The sequence below is a fragment of the Emydura macquarii genome, unplaced genomic scaffold, assembly GCF_026122565.2.
Source record: "Emydura macquarii macquarii isolate MOO-44397 ecotype Brisbane River unplaced genomic scaffold, CSIRO-AGI_Emac_v2 contig_2473, whole genome shotgun sequence".
NCBI classification, from domain to species: domain Eukaryota; kingdom Metazoa; phylum Chordata; order Testudines; family Chelidae; genus Emydura; species Emydura macquarii.
In genome coordinates, this window is record NW_027132610.1 from 13,166,055 (window position 1) to 13,190,518 (window position 24,464).

Genomic DNA, 24,464 nt, shown 5'->3' on the forward strand with positions numbered 1-24,464 from the left:
CCCTCCCCTTCCTGCACCCTGAGCTACACCCCTGCCTGCGCACAGCCCCTGGCTATCCCTTTCCTACACCATGAGCTACCCATTGCCCGCACACAGCCCCTAGCTACACCTTGCTTGCACCCTGAGCTACACTCCTGCCTGCAGACAGCCCCTCCATAAAGTTACTTCCCTCCATAAACCCTAAGCTACACTCCTGCCTGCACAATGCCCCTAGCCACTGCCCTGCCTGCACCCTGAGCTACACCTTGTCTACACAGAGCCCCTAGCTACTCCCTTGCCTGCACCCTGAGTGGCTTTCAAACTTTTTGAGTTGAGCCCCTCCCTTTGGATTATAATTTGTGCTTTTGCCCTCCTCCCCCCCCTTGCAACCCAGACAGACTTGGCCTGCTGAGGTGAGTCAGGAGGTTGCGCTGCCTTCCTGAGCTCTGTTGCATGGATCTGGACCAAGCCTGCTGGGCCCTGTACTCCCTAATATAGAAGTCAAACTCCACTTATGGATCCCTGCCTCATTCAGTGCAGAGGATGGCCCTGCTGTAGGGATGAATCAGGGTTGTGTAGTGAAGGAAACTTGTTTGTAGTACCCCTACTTCATTTGTTGCAGAAGTTGGAAGGTGTGTTGTGAATGAGGCAGGGGATTACAGGAACAGAAAGGAAAGTCTCTTTATTAAGGTAGTTGAATGCTGCCCTGGAGGATTGGATTCTGTGTGATATTTGGCAAGTCGCTTAACCCATCTTTTCACAGGTAGTTATTGACTGTGTATACCTCATTTTCTGAGTGTCTGACCTGAGACCCTGGGTCTGATTTGCAGAAGAACTGAGCACTCTCAACTGCAACTGAACTCAGAGGAGCTGTGCTTTGAACATATGAAGTGCTATATAATGCTAAGTACCCTGCAAAATCAAAAGCAGGTTCTCGATGTCTCAAATTGGGCACCTAAAGTTAGTAGATACTTTTGGATCTTAACTGGGCAATTGACCAGTAATCTCAAGTGCCTATACACAAATGCAAGAATCCTGGGAAACAAGCAGGAGGAATTGGAAGTCCTGGCACAGTCAAGGAACTATGATATGATTGGAATAACCTAGACTTGGTGGGGTAACTCACACGACTGGAACACAGTCATGGATGGGTATAAACTGTTCAGGAAGGACAGGCAGGGGCAAAAGGGTGGAGGAGTTGCACTGTATGTAAGACAGCACTATGACTGCTCTGAGCTCCAGTATGAAACTGGAGATAAGCCAGTTGAGAGTCTCTGCGTTAAGCTTAGAAGCAAGAACAATAAGGGTGATGTTGTTGTGAGTGTCTGTTATAGACCACTAGACCAGGAGGGTGAGATGGATGAGGCTTTCTTCAGTCAACCAGGGAAAGTTTCCAGTTCACAGGACCTGGTTCTCATGGGGGACTTCAATCACCCTGACATTTGCTGGAAGAGCAATACAGCAGAGCATAGACAATCCAGGAAGTTTTTGGAGAATGTTGCGGACAACTTCCTGGTGCCAGTGCTGGAGCAACCAACTACGGGTCATGCTCCTCTTGACCTGCTGCTCACAAACAGGGAAGATTTGGTAGGGGAAGTAGAAGTGGGTGGAAATCTAGCAGCAGTGACCATGAAATGGTAGAGTTCAGGATCCTGACAAAAGGAAGAAAGGAGAACAGCAGGGTATGGACCATGGACTTCAGAAAAGCAGACTTTGACTCCCTCAGGGAACTGATCGGCAGGATCCCCTGAGAGGCTAATATAAGAGGGAAAGGAATCAAAGAGAGCTGGCTGTATTTTAAAGAAATCTTATTGAGGGCGCAGGAACAAATCATCCCGATGTGCAGAAAGAATAGCAAATATGGTAGGTGCCCAGCTTGGCTTAACAAAGAAGTCTTTGGTGAACTTAAACACAAAAAAGAAGCTTACAAGAAGTGGAAGCTTGGTCAGATGACTAGGGAGGATTATAAAAATACTGCTCCAACATGCAGGAATGAAATCAGGAAGGCCAAAGCGCAATTGGAGTTGCAGCTAGCAGGGGATGTGAAAGGGGAAAAGAAGGATTCTACAGGTATGTTATCAAGAAGAGGAAGATTAGGGAAAGTGTGGGCCCCTTACAGAATGGGGGAGGCAACCTAGTGACAGAGGATGTGGAGAAAGCTGAGGTACTCAATGCCTTTTTTGCCTCTATCTTCACAGACAAGGTCAGTTCCCAGACTACTGCACTGGTCAGCACAGAATGGGGAGGAGGTGAACCTCACTCAGTGCTGAAGGAACAGGTTAAAGACTATTTAGAAAGATTGGACATACACAAGTCCATGGGGCCAGATGCAATGCATCCAAGGGTACCGAGGGAGTTGGCTGATGCTATTTCAGAGCCATTGGCTATTATATTTGAAAGCTCGTGGCAACTGGGGGAGGTCCCTGATGATTGGAAAAAGGCAAACATAGTGCCTATCTTCAAGAAAAGGAAGAAAGAGGATTGAGGGAACTACAAACCGGTCAGCCTCAGCTCAATCCCTGGGAAAAATCATGGAGCAGGTCCTCAAGGAATCCATTTTAAGGCATTTGGAAGAGAAGAAGGTGATCAGGAACAGTCAACATGGATTCACCAAAGACAAGTCATGCCTGACCACCTGATTGCCTTCTATGAAGAGGTGACTGGCTCTGTGGATGTGTGGAAAGCAATAAACACGATATACCTTGACTTTATCAAAACTTTTGATACATTCTCCCACAGTATTTTTATCCGCAAATTGAAGCATGGGTTGGATGAATGGACTACAAAATGGATAGAGATCTGGATAGAACATTGTGCTCCTCAGGTAGTGATCAATGGCTTGATGTCTAGCTGGCAGCTGCTAACAAGCAGAATGTCCCAGGGGTCGGTCCTGGGCCTGGTTTTGTTCAACATCTTCATTAATGATCTAGAGGATGGGATAGATTGCACCCTCAGCAAGTTTGCAGATGACACTAAGCTACAGGGAGTGGTAGATACCCTGGAAGGTAGGGATAGGATACAGAGTGACCTAGCCAAATTGGAGGATTGGGCCAAAAGAAATCTGATGAGGTTCAACAAGGACAAATACAGAGTCCGGCACTTAGGACGGAAGAATTTCATGCATGGCTACAGACTGGGGACTGATGAGCTAGGCAGCAGTTCTGCAGAAAAGGACCTGGGGGTTTCAGTGGATAAGAAGCTGGATATGAGTCAGCAGTGTGCCCTGGTTGCCAAGAAGGCTAATAGCATATTGGGCTGCATTAGTAGGAGTATTGCCAGCAGATGGAGGGAAGTGATTATTCCCATCTATTCGGCATTGGTGAGGCTGCATTTGGAGTATTGTGTCCAGTTTCTCCTCCCCCCGCCTCTTACAAAAAAGGATGTGGACAAGTTGGAGAGAGTCCAGCGGAGGGCAACAAAAATGATCAGGGGGCTGTAAAATGTGAATGATGATAATCTGAGTTATGAAAATAAATTCCTTAATGTTTGTGGAGCACTTGGTACTATAGTGATGAGCACCATAGAAATGCCCAAGAGGAAATTATTAATACTGTCTTCAGAGCAATTTTTGGATAATAAGATCTAGGGACACATATTGAGCATGCAAATGAGGATACAACAAAATATTGAATTTCTGCTTATTAAATGAGCACCATCTGTTCTGTGCACTGAATGAAGCAGGGTACCTGTGGAAAACATGGGAGGTGATTGTGTAATTAAAGACTATCCTAATTCATACACACGAGCTAAAATAAGATCACAGGCAAAATATTCTTAATTTCAAGTGCTTGACATTCGTGGTCTCCTGCTCTTAGGGCTAGCAGGGATTGAGATAATCCTTCGAAGACATCAAAGGCACAGGGAGATATTAATATACATCTTTTTAGCACTTGAACTTTTTTTAGGGTCTTAAAGTTACATGGCGCTTTATAATGCAAATAAGACACTCTTAGTGCCCAAAAATTTTGCAGTCACATAAGACAAAACGTGAAAATGCAAAACAAGATACAGGGCATTTGGGAAAGCGAGGAAGGATTGTGAAAAATGCATTTTGTTAACAGCAACATCCTGTTGCCAGTTAAAGCATGGCATGGGTAGATTGATGGTTCCAACTAGTCATTAGTTACTATAAAATGGCAGCCATGACTAGGGACTTAAGGGAGTGAAAGAAAGGAGAAAATTGAAGATGTTGGGGTCTGAAAGGTCTGCAGTGAACCTAGGGTCAAATCCTTGTCCCATTGAAATATGTGGAAGTTAAGCCATTAATGTAATAGGACCAGGATTTCACCTATTGTGGAATCTAAAAAAACCAAATGTAGATGGGGCTAACCTTCAGAGTCCAGACCAAGACCTGAATTTCCACATGTGAAAGGATGGTTGGGAACACAGTTTTCTACCAAAAAAGAAAAGAAAATTTCCTTCTAATTTTTCTGGAGTCAATAATTGTGATGATGTCAGTAATAATATAAATTAGCACACTTTTGAAATCAAAAGCATTTCACCTATCTAAATTATGACAGTATTAAAATATTCTTGAAAACTAATTTTTTAGTTTCATACCTGGAAAATTTTTCTTGTGCTGCAAATGTGTTGAGTACAACATTATGTCATCTGAGAAACCAAAGTTTTGTTCTATGTGCAAGGAAACAATAGATATCACAGTATGGTAACTGTTAGTAGTATATTACATTTTAATGCTGACTACTGTAAATTGTCGTCAGTGCTGGAGGTCCAGTGGTCTTCTATTTTTCCATCTCCATTTTCCAAAGTATTAGGACTTAAATTCTCAAAAATGGCTTGTGATTTTGGGTACCTCAATTTTTGAATGCCCAACTTGCTCAGCTCCCACCCTTTAAGGTTTATCAGACTGGGGACTCAAAACCTTAAAGAGACCAAAAATCACTAGTCAGTTTTGAAAATATGGCTCCTGACAACTGAAGGCCATATCTGTTGTGAGGAGAGAGCTCTTATTGAGAGCAAGTGTTTCTGGCCTAAAATAAAACAAGAAACCTTGCAGAACTGCTAAGATTGTGACTACCCCCAAACTCCCTGAGGTGTTCCAATGGTTGACAAAACTTGGATATCCACTGATGGCTCAAAATCATTTAAATTTTTAGTACAGTGTGGGATTAGGTTTGAAAATTGTGCACAACTCTGGTGCATGTAACAAGTTGTGTTCTGCTCCAGTTCAAAGAGCATTAGGGGTAAAGAACCAAGCATTTTTCTTCTGATTTATGTGTTTGTTTTGTCAATTAATTTTATACGTATAAATTTGTCTCACAAATCATAAGCACTAAGGCTGGATTTACTTTTTCAGTTTCAGTTCACTGGAGAATGGCACATTTATGTCATGTTTTACTTCTGTGGTTTATATAACAAGTAAAATTTTACTGTGGGTATACATTACTAACATGCTATAAATTTTCTCCATGTCCTCATATTAAATATTTATTTCAGTTTGGATGGATCAGTATGAAAAGGAACTGGTATAATAAAACTAAAAGATTAGATTTAAAGTCCCTACTGTTTGCAGTTTAGTTACTTTTTAAATCTTCGTTTTCAGATGTTCACTTTCTAAACTGAAATGTTTGTTCTAATTATAAATTAATCAAATAAATGAACTGATTCCAAGATATTACTTTGTTTCAATTTTACATTGTATTTTCAGTTAACTTTAATAATTTTTTTTTCTTTTGTTGTTGTGATCTGTTGTCTGTTTTGTCTATTGCATGTCCAGGGTTCTAAGGTTAGTATTACCGCTGTAAGTTTCAGTTTTTAAGTTTTTCAAAAATTATTATTTATGATGATTTGACATTTTGGTTTTGAGTTTTGTTTAATTTTTCACACCATATACTAGGATGTGGTTAGGAGTAAATTACGTGCATTTATGGACTCTTCCTGAAATGTTTCTCTCAGTGAAATCTAATGCTTTGGCCAGTGATTTTATGCTGCTTGTTGTAAACTACCAAGTCAATTAGACAAACCTATGATCTAATTTGAATTGCTTAAGTGTCAGTCCGCTGTGAAAATCTGATTTAGTTCAAGCTCTGGACGTATAACCATCTGTGAACTTAGTTATTCCTTTTAAAGTTTACATAGTAAGCACCGGTTTATTTTTCAGAATGGTTTGTTTTACCATACCATTCTAAAACATTCTAGCTTCTGAAAACCATTTGAGAAACAAGAAAACTTTTCTTAAATATTATTAAAATACATACCAGTGTGTTACATTTCAGAGATGAATTTCATTATAGTAATTAGACCTAGTAGAAGGCTATTTGTTGTCATTATAGCGAATTGGCAGCATTTCGGAAGATTTCCTAAAGAAAATACTGTTTTTTTTCTTCTGTGTAATGCTAGCAAAAATCATATAAAAACTATACTACAAAACATGGATTTACTATCTCATGTGAAAATAAACCTGGACATATCACATTGGGAAAAAAAAGATCAATTCCCTTAAGAAAATGCATATGGTACAATATAATGAACTGTATTATAGCAATAATCCGCAATAGGGAGTCCACTAATAGGCCATTGGTGCATATTTCTGGTATATTTTGAGGTGAGTCCAAGGGCCAAGTTTCTATAACCACCTGAGAATTGCACGAGCAGCCTACTAATGCACATCCCGGCATGGCTTATTGCTATTCATATATGGCTTCTTCAGTTTAAATTTTATTTATGTAAGTGTTTTTATAAACAATTTGCTACTTTTCATAGTGAATTAATAATGTAACTTTCTACTATGACAAGGTGGCCACAGGAGAAAAATAACATAGAATAGCAGGGAAGAACTGACTAGAGGAATGCTAGTGGCAGTCCTTCAAAGGGAAATGGTGTTCCAGAGGTTTAATTGTTATAATATCATTTGTTTTGGCTTGCTGGACAGATTTTATATGGTGGCAAGGCTTCCCAGAATACCCATGTAACTGACATGGTTTGTTTTTTTTTTTTTTTTTAAAGGCAATGTTATCTATCCTTCTGATGACAGAAAGATATATTATACCTTTCACACATCAGAACAATTGTTTTCTTAATATTGCTTGGCATTATTTGCCCTGTTGGTATGTTGTCATAACCTAAACAACTATTTCAACAAGTTACTGTTCACTGAGGACATTGAATTCTCAACAATAGGGAAATAAAGGGTTTTAAAAGAATTTTCTCTACTCTTGTTATGGAAAGAAATGTGTATAATAGGACAAAACCATATATTTTAAACTCCTTATTGTCTTACAAAATCACTGAAACTAGAATCAAAAGGCTAAAATGTTCACAAGCACTTGATTCTTATTTTCAAAAAAGAATTAGGAACTTAAGTCCCATTGACTATCAGTGAGATTTAGGCTCCCAAAGTCTTTAGGTGCCTGAAGATGCAGAGAGGCACTTCATGACATCAAGCAAGTAGGAACCTAGTTCTCAGAGATTTTAATGGGAGTTGGCCATCTAGGCACTTTTGTAAATCCCACTAGATGTGTACCTGCATCTTTAGGGACCTAAATACATTTAAAAATCTGGCTCCAAGAGTTTGTCACTTTTGAAAACGGGGCTTAGACTCCAAAATCACTTAGTCACTTTTGAAAATGTTACCCTAAATCATAAACCCTTTTTGCATTTCTGAAACAATTGTGGACTCAGGAGTGGCTTTGCCATGAGCCTAGACTAAGACCCAAGACAGATTATGGCTCCACTCAGAATATATGTGGCACCAGGTATAAACATGGCATGCTTAACTCCCCTCACTGGAACAGCAGGAAAGGACTAAATTGTCTCCCCTGCTGATTCAGGGAGGGAGTAAAGTGTGCTAGGTTGATATCCAATCCACTGTACATTCCCCAGTGTCTCACTAATGTGTAGTTGGAGCCAAGGCTCTGCTCAATTCCTACCCCATTCTGCTTCTACTCATTGGTGTGAGTGGGGGGTGGATGGACACATAGCAGTTTTGCAGAGCCTGTTTTCCTTCCTGTGCTGTCATGCAGAGAGCCTGCTCAGGGCCTTAAAGATGTGTCATGCACTCCCTTATGCCTTGTATTGCTGTCATAGCTGGGCCACAATTTGGTTCTATGTAAATAGTAATAATTTTCTCACTGATATTGGACTTCATAATATCTATTACAGCATGCAAGTGTGAATTCATCTCTCCACTTCATTGTTTTTAGTTTTAATCATAAGTAATTTACATTGATGAAAAATATAGATAGGCTTGGCAGGATTCGATTTTAATCAATAGATTTTGATAAGTGTTGATTTCAGCTGGCACACTGAAATTAGTGAAAAATAGATAGATTGATCGATTGATTGGAACAGTGGGCATTAGTGCAGCCTCTTCTTCCCCTTGTGCCTGCAAGGATCAGGCATCAACTGCTGTTATAGGAGTGGGGCCATGAGAGTGGGTCTGCAGAGAGCTCCCTGCGCAGCCATTGACACCAGATCCGTTCAGGTGCAAGTCGAGGAGAAGGCGGAAGCCTTGGGGGAGGCAGAGTAGATGTTCTCCAGCCAAGATTGGAAGGAGGAATCCACCCTGTTACTGAATGGAAGGATCCATTCAGTAGCAGAGTGGCCTCCTCTGTGGCTGGCGATAGTGGTGACTCCTTACGGCCTGTCTGAGGATCTCTGCTGTGCTCCGCTGCACCAGGACCACAGCCTTCCCTGCACATTGTGCCTTCAGGGTTCAGGTGCCACCAGCCCCATATCTGTGCAGGGAGCCCTTTGCAGCTCCACTGTCACGGCCCGGCTCACTCACCAGCCAGCAATATGGCAGCCATCTCTGGACAGGACACTGTTCAGCAGCATCCTGTGGCCAGGAGCTCATCCTCCTTGCAGCCCTGGCCAGGAGTCTCTACTCCATCAGGTTGGGACCGCAGCTTCCCCCACACCTTGTGCCCTGATGTCTTGAGCCCCGCATCTGCACAGTGAGCACTTCGCAGCCCTGTAGTCAGTGCTACCCTAATTCAACCCTACCCCTTATTTTCCAGCAACTGTAAAAATAAAAATAGAAAAAAGTCTTAAAAATAAAAAGCGAAAATAACCATCAAAGTTAGAAAAAAATAAAAACCAAATTCTGCCAAGCCTAAATACAGGAAATAGTTTTTTGTAATTTTTCTCATTTACTTATTTATTAACAATTAAAATTGAGGTGTGAGTGTGCTGTATTTGTTTGAAACTGTTAAGTCTAATATAAATATTTTTTCTTAAAGACTGAATTGGAAAATATTGAAGTGACACAAGGAATGTCAGCAGAGACAGCAGTAACTTTCCTGAGCCGTCTGATGGCTATGGTTGATGTACTGGTATTTGCCAGTTCTCTAAACTTTAGTGAGATTGAAGCTGAAAAAAACATGTCTTCAGGAGGCTTAATGCGACAGTGCTTGAGGCTGGGTAAGTCTATGTAGAACAACACAGGCAGTGTGCATTAAATAATTATTTATAGATCAATGAGCTAAGGCTGCAATGATTAATAACGCATCTAGAAATTAACATGGTTCTGACTATGATGTGGTAGACTAAAATACCACAAAGTTTTCACTGACTTGTTACAATGGTTCTGTTAAAACACAAAAATAGATGAGAATGACATGTCCAGAATTAAAGTTGTCATTGATGAAATTCAAGTTGTAAATCATGCTGTAGGATAATAAAATACTAATACAAGAAAACTAGTGAAAGGAAGAAAATTACTGTTTTCTTCTAACACTGATCTGTTATGCGGCTCTTCTGTTGTAAAATTTTTCATCATGGTCTTTGGTTCCCTGAAAACTGCCTCTGCAGATGCCCTCTTTTGCGGAAGACACCTCAGTCACGTAAAACATCTACCAAAAAGTGATATTTTGGGCTATGTGTATACAGTCTTACAAACCAAAACTTTCATTGCAAGCATATGTGAAGAATTTTGACCACATCTACCTCTATTTTTCCTATTGCCATTGGCAGCAGGTCTTGGAAGTATTGTTTTTTCAAATGAATTGTAGCGTCATTTGCATCATATTTTTCCTGTTTTGTTAGTTTCTGGCTGTCTATAAACAGTGCTACATCAATTTATATTCACAAGGTGTTAGATATTATGCTTGTTTTTTAATGAAAGCAACCTTGAAGGATCCAGACTCAGTGGCATGGAGTGAGCTGCAGAACCTCATGTAGAACAATGAACTGTGCTTTTAAGACAATATTCTGGTGCACTGATGTTCTATGGTTTTATTTTAAAACAGACTATGGATTCAGCAAAGCCTCATATAAAAGCACGCCTTTGTTTCAGAGATGGTTGCAAATTCATAGCAAGCTGGATAAATATTTCCAGCTCTGAAATCTATAAAACCTACCACAAGGAAATCAATTTTATTTCATTCAACCATACCCTTCTGATTTTGGAGCAAAGTCTGATGTTCATTTCAGGAGAGCAATTCCCCAGCCTTTTATTTAAATAACCATTCCTCAACTGTCCTCCGGGGTTTTATAACTTCTAATAATTTTCTCAAATGTAGGGATCTGTAAGAGGGAATCCTTGACAAGGTTTATTCAGCGTTCTCTCTGTGAGTTCAGGGCCAAACAAGCCCACATTTCTTCCCTATTTCCTTCAGATTCCTTAATCTGTATTTTGAATTGGAAGCTACTGAGACAGTTTGTCTATGGTCTATTACAAGCCATTACGCCAAACACTAAGATCTGTGAGAATATGTGCACACGACCTCGGTGGCAGCTAGTTCCCAAAATAAGTGTTGGAGCTGCAAGTAGCAATCTACTCACCATTGCCACCCCCACTATATTCTACAGTTGGGTCATACTGTCTAGGTGGAAAAACAAGACACCGCTTGAGGATGTTACAAAGAACTGTTTTGGTGGGGGGATAAACGAAGTTGATGAAGAAGTGAGAAGAGGAAAAAAGGGTGCCCTCTTCCCTCTAGCTCCCACTTCCCATTTTGAAATGGAAAATTGGATCACTTTTTAGTAAGAGTCCCAATCTTTTCCATCTTCTCATTCTGCTAATTATTCTTGTCACCTATCTCTGAACTCCTTTGTCCTTTTTGAGATGGAGTGACCAAAACTGAGCACACTATTCCACATGAGATTGTACCATTGATTTATGTAAGAGCATTATAATATTTTCTATATTTTCTCCATGCTATTCCTTATACATTCTACATTTTTATAGTTTTGGGGGAGATTTTTTGTCAGCTGCTGAGCATTGAGCAGAAAGTCACTCAGTTGTCCACAGTGCTGCTCAAGACATTTTGCTAAATTGCTGCATTTAATTTAGGACCTTAATTCACCAAGAGTAGTTCCAATTATTCTCTTTTTTGTGCATCACTTTAAACTGTCAGTGTTGAATTTCATCTGTCGTCATGTTGGTTAGGTATCTCTGTAATTCCTCAGTTTTCTCAGTTCTTGACTGAGCTGAATAATTTTTGTCAGCTGCAAATTTTTACCTCAACACTGTTCAACTCCTTTTTCAAATCATTGATGATTATTATTATCAGTATTAGCATGGAACCTTGTGACAGTCCGTTGCTAATCTCTGACATGGTGAAAAGTAATCACTGATTCCTATCCTTTGTTTTCTGTCATCTAGCCACACAAAAATGTTCAGGTTGGCTATAGCAACACTAAGGAGTATGTTTCCAAAAATGGTGGATCAATAGGGACAACATGATCATAATCTAAGAACTCCAGTTACAGGGAAATAATTTGTCTTTTTCAAACTTTCTGTGGTTTTATTTTGAGCCTTGTTTAACACAGCTGGTCTTAAAATTTAGGAACCCGTTTAACTAAAAACAGTGAAATTGGAAAAGTCACAGTATTATTTTCCTAGTATCAACAAAGTGTAATGTAAGAGATTTGTCGCCTGTTTATTTATACAGTTGCTACTGGGACATAATCATTATTTGGACTTATAGGCACTTTATTAAAAGGGAACTGTACAATCACCTAGTGGTTAACGTTCAATTACATCTTTTTTAGTTTGTTGTGTTGCTGTGAGAAACTGTTTAGAATGTCGACAAAGACAGAGAGAGAGGGTGAACAAGTCTTCACTAATCAGCAGTAAAACTCAGGAGACTCATCAGGGTGTGACTGCAACAGCAATGACCAAGGTAATGTAACGTAATGTTTACATAGGTTGTACTAGTGCTTAAAATAAGCAGGAGAAACTAGCACCTCTCTGGTCTCAGAGATGATGCTTTGGTATATGCAGCCCAGAGTCACTTGTCATAATCTCATTGCTACCTTTGCAGTATATTCTTTTCTTAGAATATACCTGTTTCAAATAAGATTTATAACCACAAATATATTATCCCAAGTATTATCAGATTATTTCATAAAACCATAACAAAAATATATTCTAGCAATGTGGCCAAACTCAAAACAAGACATACGTTGTACGGTAGAAAACAGAACACTTTCATGTGTTAATTATTACTTAGATTGCAGTGTTTATTGTTTAAAGAAAACAGGTCACATTATTGTAAGTAGAATATTGAATATGCATGTTCTGCTTGGGACTATAATAATAATTCTCTCCATAACTTAGAAAACTCAGCCTCATTCTATTTTATCAATTATATGAACCAATTTTCAGCCTATCACATGCGTAGAAAATGTTAACTTCTAGAAACTGGTGCATTTTTCCAGTAGGATTAAAACATTGTTTTTTGAAGAACATAAACAGTTCTATGTTTGTTTGACTATTCAGTACTTTAAGTACATTAAAGTAAGTAAAGCATCACTGTGTTCATGGAACCAGTGTTTGAGTGTTACATTAAAGTAAGTAAAGCATCACTGTGTTCATGGAACCAGTGTTTGAGTGTTACATTAGTAATAACTTGAAAGCTAAAAAGGTATTTAATTTATTTATTGTGGATCAAATAAATGTTTTGATTTAAAATCTCTGTACATTTTGGAAAAATAATTTTTAGACACCACTGGAAAATGTTCCTGGTAACCTTTCCCCCATAAAGGATCCTGATAGACTTCTTCAGGATGTTGACATTAATCGTCTGCGAGCAGTTGTCTTTCGTGATGTGGTGAGTAACAAAGGTTGTGATTTTTCTTTTTTTTAGTATAATCAATAATCTTTAAAAGAAAGGTTGATATTACCAAAAACTTGCATTTTAAAACAGGAAGCTGGAGGAACTTAAAATGTATCAATGTCCCATCTCTCCCCCTCTCGCCTCCTTCCCCTCCCCCCCCCCCCCCCCCCCCAAAAAAAAAAAAAAAGCCTTTTGATTTCCATTTTTCAGGGGAAGAAATCTGCCAAATTCTACATAATCTATCTTTCCCCTTTTTCTTACAAAATGAAGTGTTTAATAATAATGATCTTATTTGGGAACAAATATGTCTTACATAATTTCATTGCACTTTACAAGCTGAAACTGATATGCAAACTACACACAAGAAAAAATTCAACAACCTCTGAAATGAAATTTCTGGCATGAAATTTTGCATCTGCTTATTGGTGCAACATTTCTAATCATATAGGACCCAGTTTTGTGATAGTGTTGAATACCCTTAGATAACCTATCTATGCCAATGGACTTTGGTATCCCTTCTTGCAATATTATAGGGGATGCATGCTGAACCATAAATGCTAATGTAGACTTCTCAGAATAGTTGCTGCATCTGTAAATGGCACAGAAATAAATTTAATGTCTTCTCTTGTTTTCTGTTGCAACTTTTAAAGTACAAATGTATAGAACGGGCTGGTAGTAAGAGCAGTTGTTTCAGAATTGTGACTCTTCCGTTCTATTGTTGACTTTGCCACTTGTGTGTAGAGACCTTGGACAAGTCATTTAATCTTTCTGTGCCATTCTTAGATTCCAAGGCTAGAAGGAACCATTATGATCATCTAATCTGACCTCTAGTGTCACAGGCCACAGAACTCCCCAAAACAATTGCTAGTGTACATCTTTTAAGAAAACATCTAATCTTGATTTAAAAATTGTCAGTGATAGAGAAACACTTATAGTTTATTTGGCTTATAATTGTTTTCAGTTTTGAAATATGCTCTATTAAAGTACCAAGTATATATATAATATATTACTGATCAGAATTTTATTCTTCTTGCACATTATAAATGTGTTCAAGTCGTGATCACTTGTACCATAGCTACCATTAATATTTAGTTCTGTGACCAGTTAGTTCCCCTTTATCTATTAAGACAAGGTCTAATAAAGGATTCCCCTGTTTTGGCTGTAACAATTTTTGAGTTAGGAAATTGTCATCTATAATGTTTGCAAATTCCAAAGATGCTCTAGTACTGGCAACATGAGACTGCGAGCATGAGACACTCAAATTGAAGTCCCCTATGATTATGCAGATTTTTTTCCTGTAAACTATAGATTGGTGCATTAAGGAATCAGTCATCCTGTTTTATAGTGAGATTTGGTAGTCTGTAGCAGACACCAACTAGTACCCCATCTTGTGCTTTGACTGTTAGGACATTTATCCATAAGCGTTCAAGATCATTTTCTCCTGAGGTATCCGTGCCTCAGAAACAGGTAATGCTGTTTTTTTTATATATTGCTGTTCCTCCTCCCCTTTGCATACACTATCCTTACTAAAGAGCTTATAACCATTGATTTTTACCTTCCAATTGGTATATAGGTAATTCAAGAACTAAATTGTGAGCAGTTATAACACCAAAAAAGGGCTAATGTTTCTAAAGCATTTTGGTTATATTGAATTAAAAGTTTTGTTTAGGTGTCAAGTGGTATAAATGTGTTCCTTTTTCTCTCACACAGGATGATAGCAAACAGGCTCAATTTTTAGCTTTGGCAGTGGTTTACTTTATTTCTGTGCTGATGGTTTCCAAGTACCGTGATATACTAGAACCTCAACGAGAAACTGCAAGATGTGGGAGCCAGGCAGGTAGAAATATCAGGCAAGAAATAAATTCACCAACAAGTACAGGTACATCTATTTTTGCCATTTATTTTTCATTTTGTTCTTTAGGATTTCCTTGAAACTGTAAATATTTGATTAGAAAAACAGTTTTAAATTGTATGAAAGATGTGAAGGCTAAAGAGACTATTTCTGTTCTTTTATTTCTTCAAGCTTCTTTGATATTTGTTGGTTGATAGATTTAAATTATATGCTTGTTTATAGAGTTTAACTTTTTCATTTGCTTCTTTCATTTTTGTGCATCCATTTTTTAATTTATATATACATTCAAGAAAGGAGAGGCCTTGTGAATTTAAAGTTGTGCAAGGACAAAATATTAACCTGTCAGTATAAACCTAAAAATTACCATTTGTGTACTATGAGCAGCTATCTCTGGCTCTAAATGTACTGTCTGAAGTTTGTAATCAGCAAACACAACTAGCATCCTAGTTGAAGTTACTTCTGTTTGAACTGAAAGTCTTGTGAAAAGCTAATATTGCAAGGATTATTAACTATCTTGAGTTCTGCTATCTTTCTAGATTGTGTCTGCATTGAAAAGCCTATGAAAGTCTAATATACTAGAATTGTTGCCTTTATTGCATTCTTTACCTGTTTAGTTTGTGAATTCTTATTTTTTCCTGGCAATTGAAGTTCCTGCCTCTGGGAGCACTGTTGTTCAGCTGCAGAACCTGTCAGGAGTTTCAGATCCAAGTGCATTCTTCTACTGTTTGTAATGTTAGTCTGCCGGTCCAATGGCTTTCTGAAGCCATTGAGATGGATTAGTTTATGACTGTGCTCTGTTTTCTCTCTCAGAAGAGCCTTATAAATATATTGAAAAAAGTGATTAGAAATCAGTGGCCAAATCTCTGCATGTTGTTCTTCATGAACATGTTGCTTCTTGTACTGAATTTGATTTGTCGTCTTAGTTTCTAGAACTGCTGACTTTTACATCACATATAATGAAATTTAAATTCATGTCATTTTTGCTTTTATTCATTATTATCTAATTCATTGTTATATCTTAGCTTGCTTCCTTTGTACTCTGTTTAAAAAAACAACCACCCATGTCCTCATTTGCTGTTTTTATTTAATAAACTTATATTTAAGTGGTCAGTTATGAGAAACCATAATTTTATGTTGTGTTTAATATGTCCTTCCCGGTCATATGTTGTCGTGCTGGAGTAGGAAACTGCTTGTTTCAGTTAACTATTTCAGCCATGCTTGTCTTATATATGTCTTTTTCCCTATAAATGTTCTTACAATTCCTTACTAAATTGGTCTGATGTTTCCTATCTCTTGATACGTAACTTGTTTCCTTCCTTCAGAAAATGCATGTTTGTTAATAGTGCCACATTCGCATGTTTCAATGAGATAGGACTTCTGTGATGGCTCCCCAGTGGACCAAGTCACAGGCGATGATTAGCTGGCTCACGTTTGATTCCATGATTTTCTCCACAGTTGTGGTCATACCATCTATCCCTCACCCAAGTTTGAACCATGGATTCCTTGCCAAGTTAATTCCTGAGCAGAGCTTTGCCCACTCATTTTACAAAGGTAATATTAACATCATCTCCTAACCTGTTTGGGTGTCCTTATTTAATGTAATGTAATTAAATAATTAACCATGATGTAATTGTTGATAAATAAGTATACGCCTCAGGTTACATGGAGATTTCACTGTCACCTGATGAGGATACCCTTAAGACAAGGCTTTCTTCCAGGCTACATTTAACTTAGGAAGTATCTTTCCCACTTCTACTACCATTTGTTCATTTGAGTGACACCTATTAAACTAGTTTATAGTAGGTAAACAAAAATATAGTGTTAAGGTGGAGAGAGAAAGAAATGTTAATGTTTTTTGGTTTGGGCTTACTCTTTTTCTTGCTGCAACAATATCTCCTTTCATTATGAAAAAATCACTTATTTAAAAAATATTGCATACAGAGAATAAATTAAATCTTTAGTACTACTTTTTCAGTGTTCTCTTCCCTCACACTTTTTCCTGATGTTCTCTTTCTTTCCTTTCCTTTTTCTTCTTTCACTTTTTGTTTGTATTATATGTTGTTGATTGCTGTGCTGTGCTATTCTGGTGAGGGAAAAGCTTCTATAATCACAGCAAATATTTTATAATATGCGCCTGATTTTTCAGATAGAAAATTTGTGTATGTATAGACATTTTTCAAATGTCAGGGATTTGCATGTGCATAAAGTTAAATAGGTGCATTTGTAGCCAAATGTGTGTAAATTTCCCAATTTGTGTGCACATGTGGAAGTGCAAAAAATGAATGTGTGCAAGCATACATTAGCTAATAATTGTTCTTTGTCACTCTGATTAAAAACCCCAAAAGTAAAAAAGAATGATAAATACAAATAAACTAGTAATTAATTCTGTGGCTTCATTTGATTATGGTAAAATATGAGGAATAGGCTGACTTCCTACTTTACTAATAATACTTAGCACTTACATGATGCTTTTCATGTTTAGGTGCTTTATAATGTTAAATCCTTCAATTAAAGTTCAGTACACATCAGTCCCTCCTTTATGAACCTTTATAGTTTTCTAACTTCACCAATTAATATAAAATGCAAATAGTTTCTTACCTGGATTTCAGTATTTCTCCTCCCAAAAAGCCCATTATTGCAAAAATAAATAAACAAGAAAAAGAGAGAGATCTCTTACTGCAGGTAAATCTTTTACAGATCTTTTACTGCAGGCGAGCTTTTTGTCCTCTGTTTGCTAATTTAATATTCTTAGTTGTGACATAACTGGCATACTTATCCACCCTTGATAAAAAGAGTTGCATGCTGTTAATTCAGAAGTGCTGCAAAATAAACCTAAAATGTATTTCAATCCTGTTTCCTCATTATCTTCTTGATCTGCATTTATAGCACCTTTTTATGTAGCAAGCATTAGGATATTTCATTTTTTAGCCACATCTGCTTGCAGATCAAGACATACAGAGCAGTTCAGAGACAATTTAAAATTTTTGTTTTATTAAATGTTAAGCAGCAAAAAGGATATATAAACAAGATTAGTATTGCTAGTTGGTACAAAATATGACACTTGAAATAAAGACAGGTAGCAAAGGTAACAAAAAGATTAGTTTTGCCATTTATATGCCGTCTGATTCTTGAGATAAAATATAAGTAGCAAAAGTGTTATTTTAAAAAAAAGTATAGATTCTTTAAATAGAGTGGCAAGGGCAGACATACAGAAATATTTGAGGCTTTTTTTGTCTGTCATGTCTGCTCCACCGTACATTACAATTATAAATTTGTTTTCAGAAATGGGTACTAAGTTTGACTGATTTGTTAAAGCTATATATTTATTGAACATACATATTGTATTTAAGACGACTTTATACTGAGTATATTAAAGGAGTTAATTCTTTGCCAGCCTGTTGTGATCATTGTGTTGAAAGTTAGGTTAGGTATTAGCAGCACATTTTATCACTATTGTTGGAATTATATCAGGGCTCTTAAGGGCTGGAACTCTAGAAATTCAGGAAGAAATACTGGCTGCTTATAAGCAAATCTGCCTTTTGTGTTGTTATAACCCCTAAACTTCCATCCATTCACTAAAGTGAGACTCGGATGATAGTATACTTTTGACTTTGCTCCCACATTTGGATCTTTCACCCCCTGTATTGGTGCATCAGTTGACACTTGGATAATAAATTATTCAACTACAGGGAGAATTTAGATAGGCAAAATCTAATTATTCAAGTTTGTATTTAGGTTGAAAAAATAGGGGAAATTACTAGTTATTTTAATATATGGGTTTCTTTAAGCTTAATATAATGTGTATTTTTCTTAGGTTGGTGTTTTTGGATATGTATATATAATTTCTTGAATTAGATATATTTGAGCAGGTGAGAGACCCTAGTGGCATCACACATTTTCCTATATGCAGTTGGAAGTTGTCGCTAATGGATGACTATAGCCAGTGGTAGATGGAGGCTCTAAGCATTTCCTCCTCATTGTACTTGGCTTTGAGCTTTGATTTGAATGCTGTCAGCATATAAAGCTGTTCTATATCTCTCTTGATTGATGATGATAGAATCAATGTGACTCACCTCTAAAGGTCATTTTTAGTGGGGAAAAAAATCTGAGTTACACTTTGTGGGCAAATTTGCGCTGCCAATCACCTATGCTCTATCTGATCTGTGGATAGTTCACGGATTATTTCAGTTTTCATTGTGGTTAATTCAACAGTTTTTCATAAATTCTAAATTATCATAATGATAAGACAGGAAGCATCTAAGAAAATGAGGAAAAAATAAAAACAAAGCCCCAATGGGTACCCATTTGGCGATAGAAACAGTATTTTTTGTAGTCATAGGAAATTTTGCTATCAGAATAATGATACAATTAAAATTGTATTGTCTTTAAGCAGGTAGACTCATCACATTCTTCTCTTTAAAATGGAAAGCCATAGAGTATCTTTGTGAATATCTTTTGCAAATATTTATATGGGGATGCTCTGGGTAAAGCATAACAGGAGACAAAGAGGATGACCCTACTTCCAGAGACTTAAAAACCTCTCATATTGTTTTGGCTTTCACTGCGCCTCCCTGAAGTTCAAATCTAGATCAGACACTATTTTTCACTGAACCTGCAGTGGGTCTACTGTTGCCACCACCAATCTGCCCAGCAACCTTGCCTTAGAGTGAGCTGAGGAGTGTGATGTACATGACCTAGGAGTTTCCCATAGATTCTGTTGAGGCCACTGGTAAGGATACCTGGTGGCCAGGAGGTGCTGGGCCAACGTCTCATGTCCCAGCTGTAAGATTAGGCAATCCTGATGTCCGTAGTACTCCGTAAATGATCCCTGATGTGCGCTGGGTGATGGAGAGCAGGAGAATGAAGATTCCAACCTCAATGTTGAGGAGCCTCAGAATTCTGGAGATAAAGGTGGAGCCAGTCCTGAGGAGTGAGTAAGCACTCTGACTCATCCATTGCCCAGAATGAGTCAGGGATGAGCGACTGTGATGGAAGTGGTACCACCAGAGCCAAGTACACTGGGTCTGGAAGCAGTGTCGTTCCTGAAGTCATCAGTGGTACCAAAGTGGCTGAGTGCACCAAAGTGTAGCACAGTGAAAGCCAGCCTGGTAACATCTACAGTTCCGCCTGCAATGGTGTCAAAGAATTTCATGGTGCTGAGGTCCCTTGCACCAAACCCAGCACTGGCCCTGCTTCCACAGACTGTGAAAAAGGAATGTCGGGGATGGTACCAACAGACAAGGGTTCAGCTACCTCTTTAACCAACAGGGCTATAAACAATATAGCCCTAGTAAAGTCCTGGACCACAGGAAAGGTTGGTATGCTGCCAGTGTGGAAACAGTCGGTGCTGGTATTGACATTGTCGATAGCAGACTCAGTGGACAGCCTGGGGCCAGAACAGGAGTTGAGGGTGCAGGATCTCTAACCTCTCTACTTAGTACTGGGGAATGGTTAGAGGCATCCACACCATCCTGTGCACTGGCACTAACCCTGTGCCAGTCTGCCTCCCCCAGGAAGGGTGTGGAAGAGTCCCCATGAGGCCTGGAGTGATCTCAGTTGGTCTTACACAACCTTTTTCTGGTACACTTGATGAGGTATAGCTCCACGGTCTCTTTGGAGAGGCACCTTCTCTGGTGCATGAAGCAGTAGCACTCTTGAAACTCGAGGTCGACCTTCAATCTGACGAGGACCTTGGTGCTGAAGCAGGCCACATGGCCTGTTTGAGCAGAAGCTGCTTCAGGTGAAGGTTCCTAGCCAACTGAGTCTGTTTCTTGAACTGTCTACAGATCGAACACCCACTCCTTTAAGAAGGAGTCACCCAAGCCCAGCAAGCACTATGTGTGGGATCATTGTTGGGGATCACTCCACCACATGGTGGACAATGTTTAAACTCGTGATGGTATCACAGGGGAATACATAACTAAATACAACTAATACTAGTCTGTCTAACACTAAGAGTACTACTAACTATATGTACGATAAGAAAAACACACTAAACTAGTGAGAGGTTGTGACATTAAGACCAAACAGAGCTCCAACTCCAGCCACAGGTAGTAAGATGTAACTGAGGCGGGTTGTGACAGTTTCAGAGTGGTGTCACCTCATGAAGCCAGGGGAAAGGCTATGGCCAAGAGGCATAAGCACTGCTCCTCCATGGGTACTTCTAAGCAAAATAATCTGGCTCTAGTGTGCTGGGTATACATGCACCAAAGTGGAATGCTGGTCTGCATCACATCTGGAAGATCCCATAGTTGCACTGTAACTACACAGTAGCTGTGTTTTACCATTCAAGAAAGAGATCTTGGAGTCATTTTGGACAGTTTTCAGAAAACATCCACTCAGTGTGCGGAGGCAGTTAAAAAAGGTAACAGAATATTAGGTACAAGTAGGAAGGGAATAATTATAAGACTGAAAATATCATAATACCACTATATACATCCATGGTATGCCCACACTTTGAATAGTGCGTGCAGCTCTGGTCTCCCCAACTTGAAAATAATAGAATTGGAAAAAGAACAGAGAAAGGCAACAAAAAATATTAGGGGTATGAAACAGCTTCCATATGAGGACAGATTAAAAAGACTGTGACTGTTCGGTTTAGAAAAGAGACAGCTAAACAGGGATATGATAGAAGTCTATAAAATCATGAATGATGTGGAGAAAGTGAATAGAGAAGTGTTATTTACTCCTTCACATAGCACAAGAACTAGGAGTCACCCAATGGAAATTAATAGGCAACAGGTTTAAAACAAAAGGAAGTCCTTCTTCACAAAATGCAGAGTCAACCTGTGGAACTCATTTCCAGGGGATTTGAAAGCCAAAAGTATAACTGGGTTCAAAAAAGAATTAGATAAGTTCATGGAGGACAGGTCCATCAATGGTGGTTAGCAAAAATAGTCAGAGACATAACCTCATGCTTTGGGTGTCCCTAAACCTCTGACTCCCAGAAGCTGAGCTGGATGACAGTAGATGGATTACTCAATAATTGCCACGTTCTGTTCATTCCCTCTGAAGCATCTAGCAGCAGCAGTCACTGTCAGAAGACAGGATATTGGTCCGGATAAACCTGGTCTGACCCTGTATAGCCATTTTTATCTTTTTAAGGAAGTTCCAGGGAGGATGGAGCTAGGCAGTTCTCAGTGGTGGCAAATGACAGAACTAGAAGCAATGGTCTCAAGTTGCAGTGTGGGAGCTCTGTTAGATGTTAGGAAAAACTTTTTCAGTAGGAGGGTGGTGAAACACTGGAATGAGTTACTTAGGGAGGTGGTGGAATCTCCATCCTTAGGGGGTTTTAAGGTGCGGCTTGACAAAGCCCTGGCTGGGATGATTTAGTTGGAGTTGGTCCTGTTTTGGGCAGGGCGTTGGATTAGATGACCTCCTGAGGTCCCTTCCAACCCTAATCTTCTATGATTCTATATCGTCTCATGTAAATTGGGATGCATATTTAGTCTCTAATTGTCTGTTTTTTTGAAGCTTCAGGAGTCAGAACTCTGCATATAACTTTCTAAAGTTGTGGGCATTCCTTTCTCCTCCAGAGTAGAGAGTAACCAGCACAGATTCTCAAACAGTGTAGGACTCATGTATCACTTAAATAGAGGAGGAAGTGAAGGAAGAGAGTGGTTGCTTCAGTAGTGTCAGCAGATAGTCTATCGAGATCCAATTATTGTAGGTTTCCCTTGTCTGTGGTGTAATCAAAGATATCCCTGGCTACTCTAAAGGTTTACTTAACAAAGATATCCCTGGCTACTCTAAAGGTTTACTTAACTGCTATTTTTGCCTACTGAGTCCTTGTGAAAGAGAACCATAGTATTTGTCCATCCTGAGAAGAGAAAATATAAAGAGCTTTACAAATTTTTGTTCCTCCCATCTCAGTCTATTAATTTGTGGGATTAGAATTTGCTGTTTACTTAGTCATGGAAAAGCCTTTTGAACCCAGGTGGTGTTATTCCTTATACCACTATTAGACATTGCTTCACCCATGTGGGTCTTGGAGTTGCAGACACTATGGCTAACTACCCTATACCATATTCCACCAAGACAAGTGGTACATAAATCTCTCCCCCATTTTTTTTATAAAAATATAATCAGATTTTCACCTCAGTCCATATCACTATTTGTTTTTTCCCCCAAAGCCCTGTTAACAGACTGGTGGGGTGAGACTACATGCTGTGAATGTTAAGAGGTATTGGCTTTTTCTTAGACAGAACTAAACATCTTAGAAAGTTGAGCAGACTACTTGTGTATGCAGAAATATTTGACTCAAGCCATTTTGGTCCAAAGGCTGTCTAAATGAATAATACTTATGCATCCAGGGAAGCTACAAAATGGTTTTCCCTGTGCCTGAATGTCTCATGGCTCATTCAACCAGAGGAGTGCCAGCTTCAGTGGTTGATCCACAACATACTTCTATCTCAAATATGTAGACCTGCCATGTGGAGTTTGGTTCGCACAGTCTCAAATCTCTGTTACCTCAACATTGCATGAAAGCTTTCCTTCAGACATTGTTTAACTCCCAAGGTTTCTCACCCAGCTCTTTGAGGAGGTCATTGTTATAATTAGCCTCCTTCATTGAAACTCTGTGGAGACAATGTCATTGGGAGAGGGGGAGACTGAGATTACCATAGTAACTCTTGTTCTCTGAATTTATTGCCTCCACAAAGCCACGTTGAGACGCACGCTCTCCTCCATTCTATTCCAGAACCCAATTGTAAACTGGGTTTCTAGAGTTTGAGTGAAATGTTAAAAGGGGGATTGGAATATCTTCGATCTGTGAAATACAGGACTACATAGGTAATTCAATGTCCCATAAATTCTACATGCTGCTCAAATGATCATATATCTGCTTGGTAAAGTACATACCACTTACACCATGTCTCCATGAGGGGAATACATTTGAAGAACAAGACATACTGTTGCTAAGTAGCACTTTTTTAATCTTTACCATTTTGTATATATATTCAAGGGAAGAAAAGATAAGAATTCACATATATTTAAGTATTAATTAATTAGCTGATTGTGTCAACTCAACATTTTTTTATTTAAAACCTGGAAAATTGGAAATTAAGACACTGGACTGAAACATATGATGTCCAGCAAATTGAGAACCATTTTTGGATTTCCTCCCTATTTCCCTCATCTTATTCCCCAAAAAAGTATTCCCTAATTAATATGCAAAATTATTTCCACTCCTACAAGTATTTTCTGAATTTTCACATGTGGACTGCTATATAAACTTACAAAAGCCAGGGAAATATAGAGATCAAAATAAATGTGCACTGTCATTTGTCCTTAATTTGTATTCATGTGGGTTTTTCAAATACAAAACAAAACACATTTCAATGTTCTTTTTCTTTTCTTTGCTGAAATTTCTTCCATTTAAATATAGTATTCTCTTGTGTATACAGTTTTCCTATATCATGCGGTTATTGTTACTTTTCCATTGACCTGTAGCCTTGAAGAATTTTTATATCTTTTGGTGTTTTGTTTTGCAACCAGTCGTAGGTACTCACAACTGGTGTGTAGATGTCGTAACAGATGCTGTTGATAGAAAAGGCTTGGCAGCACTACTGCAGAGAATGGGGAGTAAGGCATGCTGAGGGGGGCAGTGAGGT

At 38.6% G+C, this 24,464-nt stretch overlaps 1 protein-coding gene across 9 annotated transcripts in view; it reads left to right on the forward strand.

The window, feature by feature from the left end:
• NBEA (neurobeachin) overlaps positions 1–24,464 on the forward strand; it is a 748,678-nt gene that overhangs the window by 289,695 nt on the left and 434,519 nt on the right. For 6 of the 9 annotated variants that reach the window (XM_067562991.1, XM_067562985.1, XM_067562986.1 and 3 more), the window contains 6 exons: positions 5,717–5,740; positions 9,180–9,360; positions 11,935–12,065; positions 12,888–12,995; positions 14,712–14,880; positions 16,309–16,404. In XM_067562991.1, coding sequence (XP_067419092.1) covers positions 5,717–5,740; positions 9,180–9,360; positions 11,935–12,065; positions 12,888–12,995; positions 14,712–14,880; positions 16,309–16,404 — 709 coding nt within the window. The remainder of the gene's footprint in view (positions 1–5,716; positions 5,741–9,179; positions 9,361–11,934; positions 12,066–12,887; positions 12,996–14,711; positions 14,881–16,308; positions 16,405–24,464) is intronic. The other 3 variants (XM_067562992.1, XM_067562988.1, XM_067562993.1) reach the window with 1 other exon arrangement.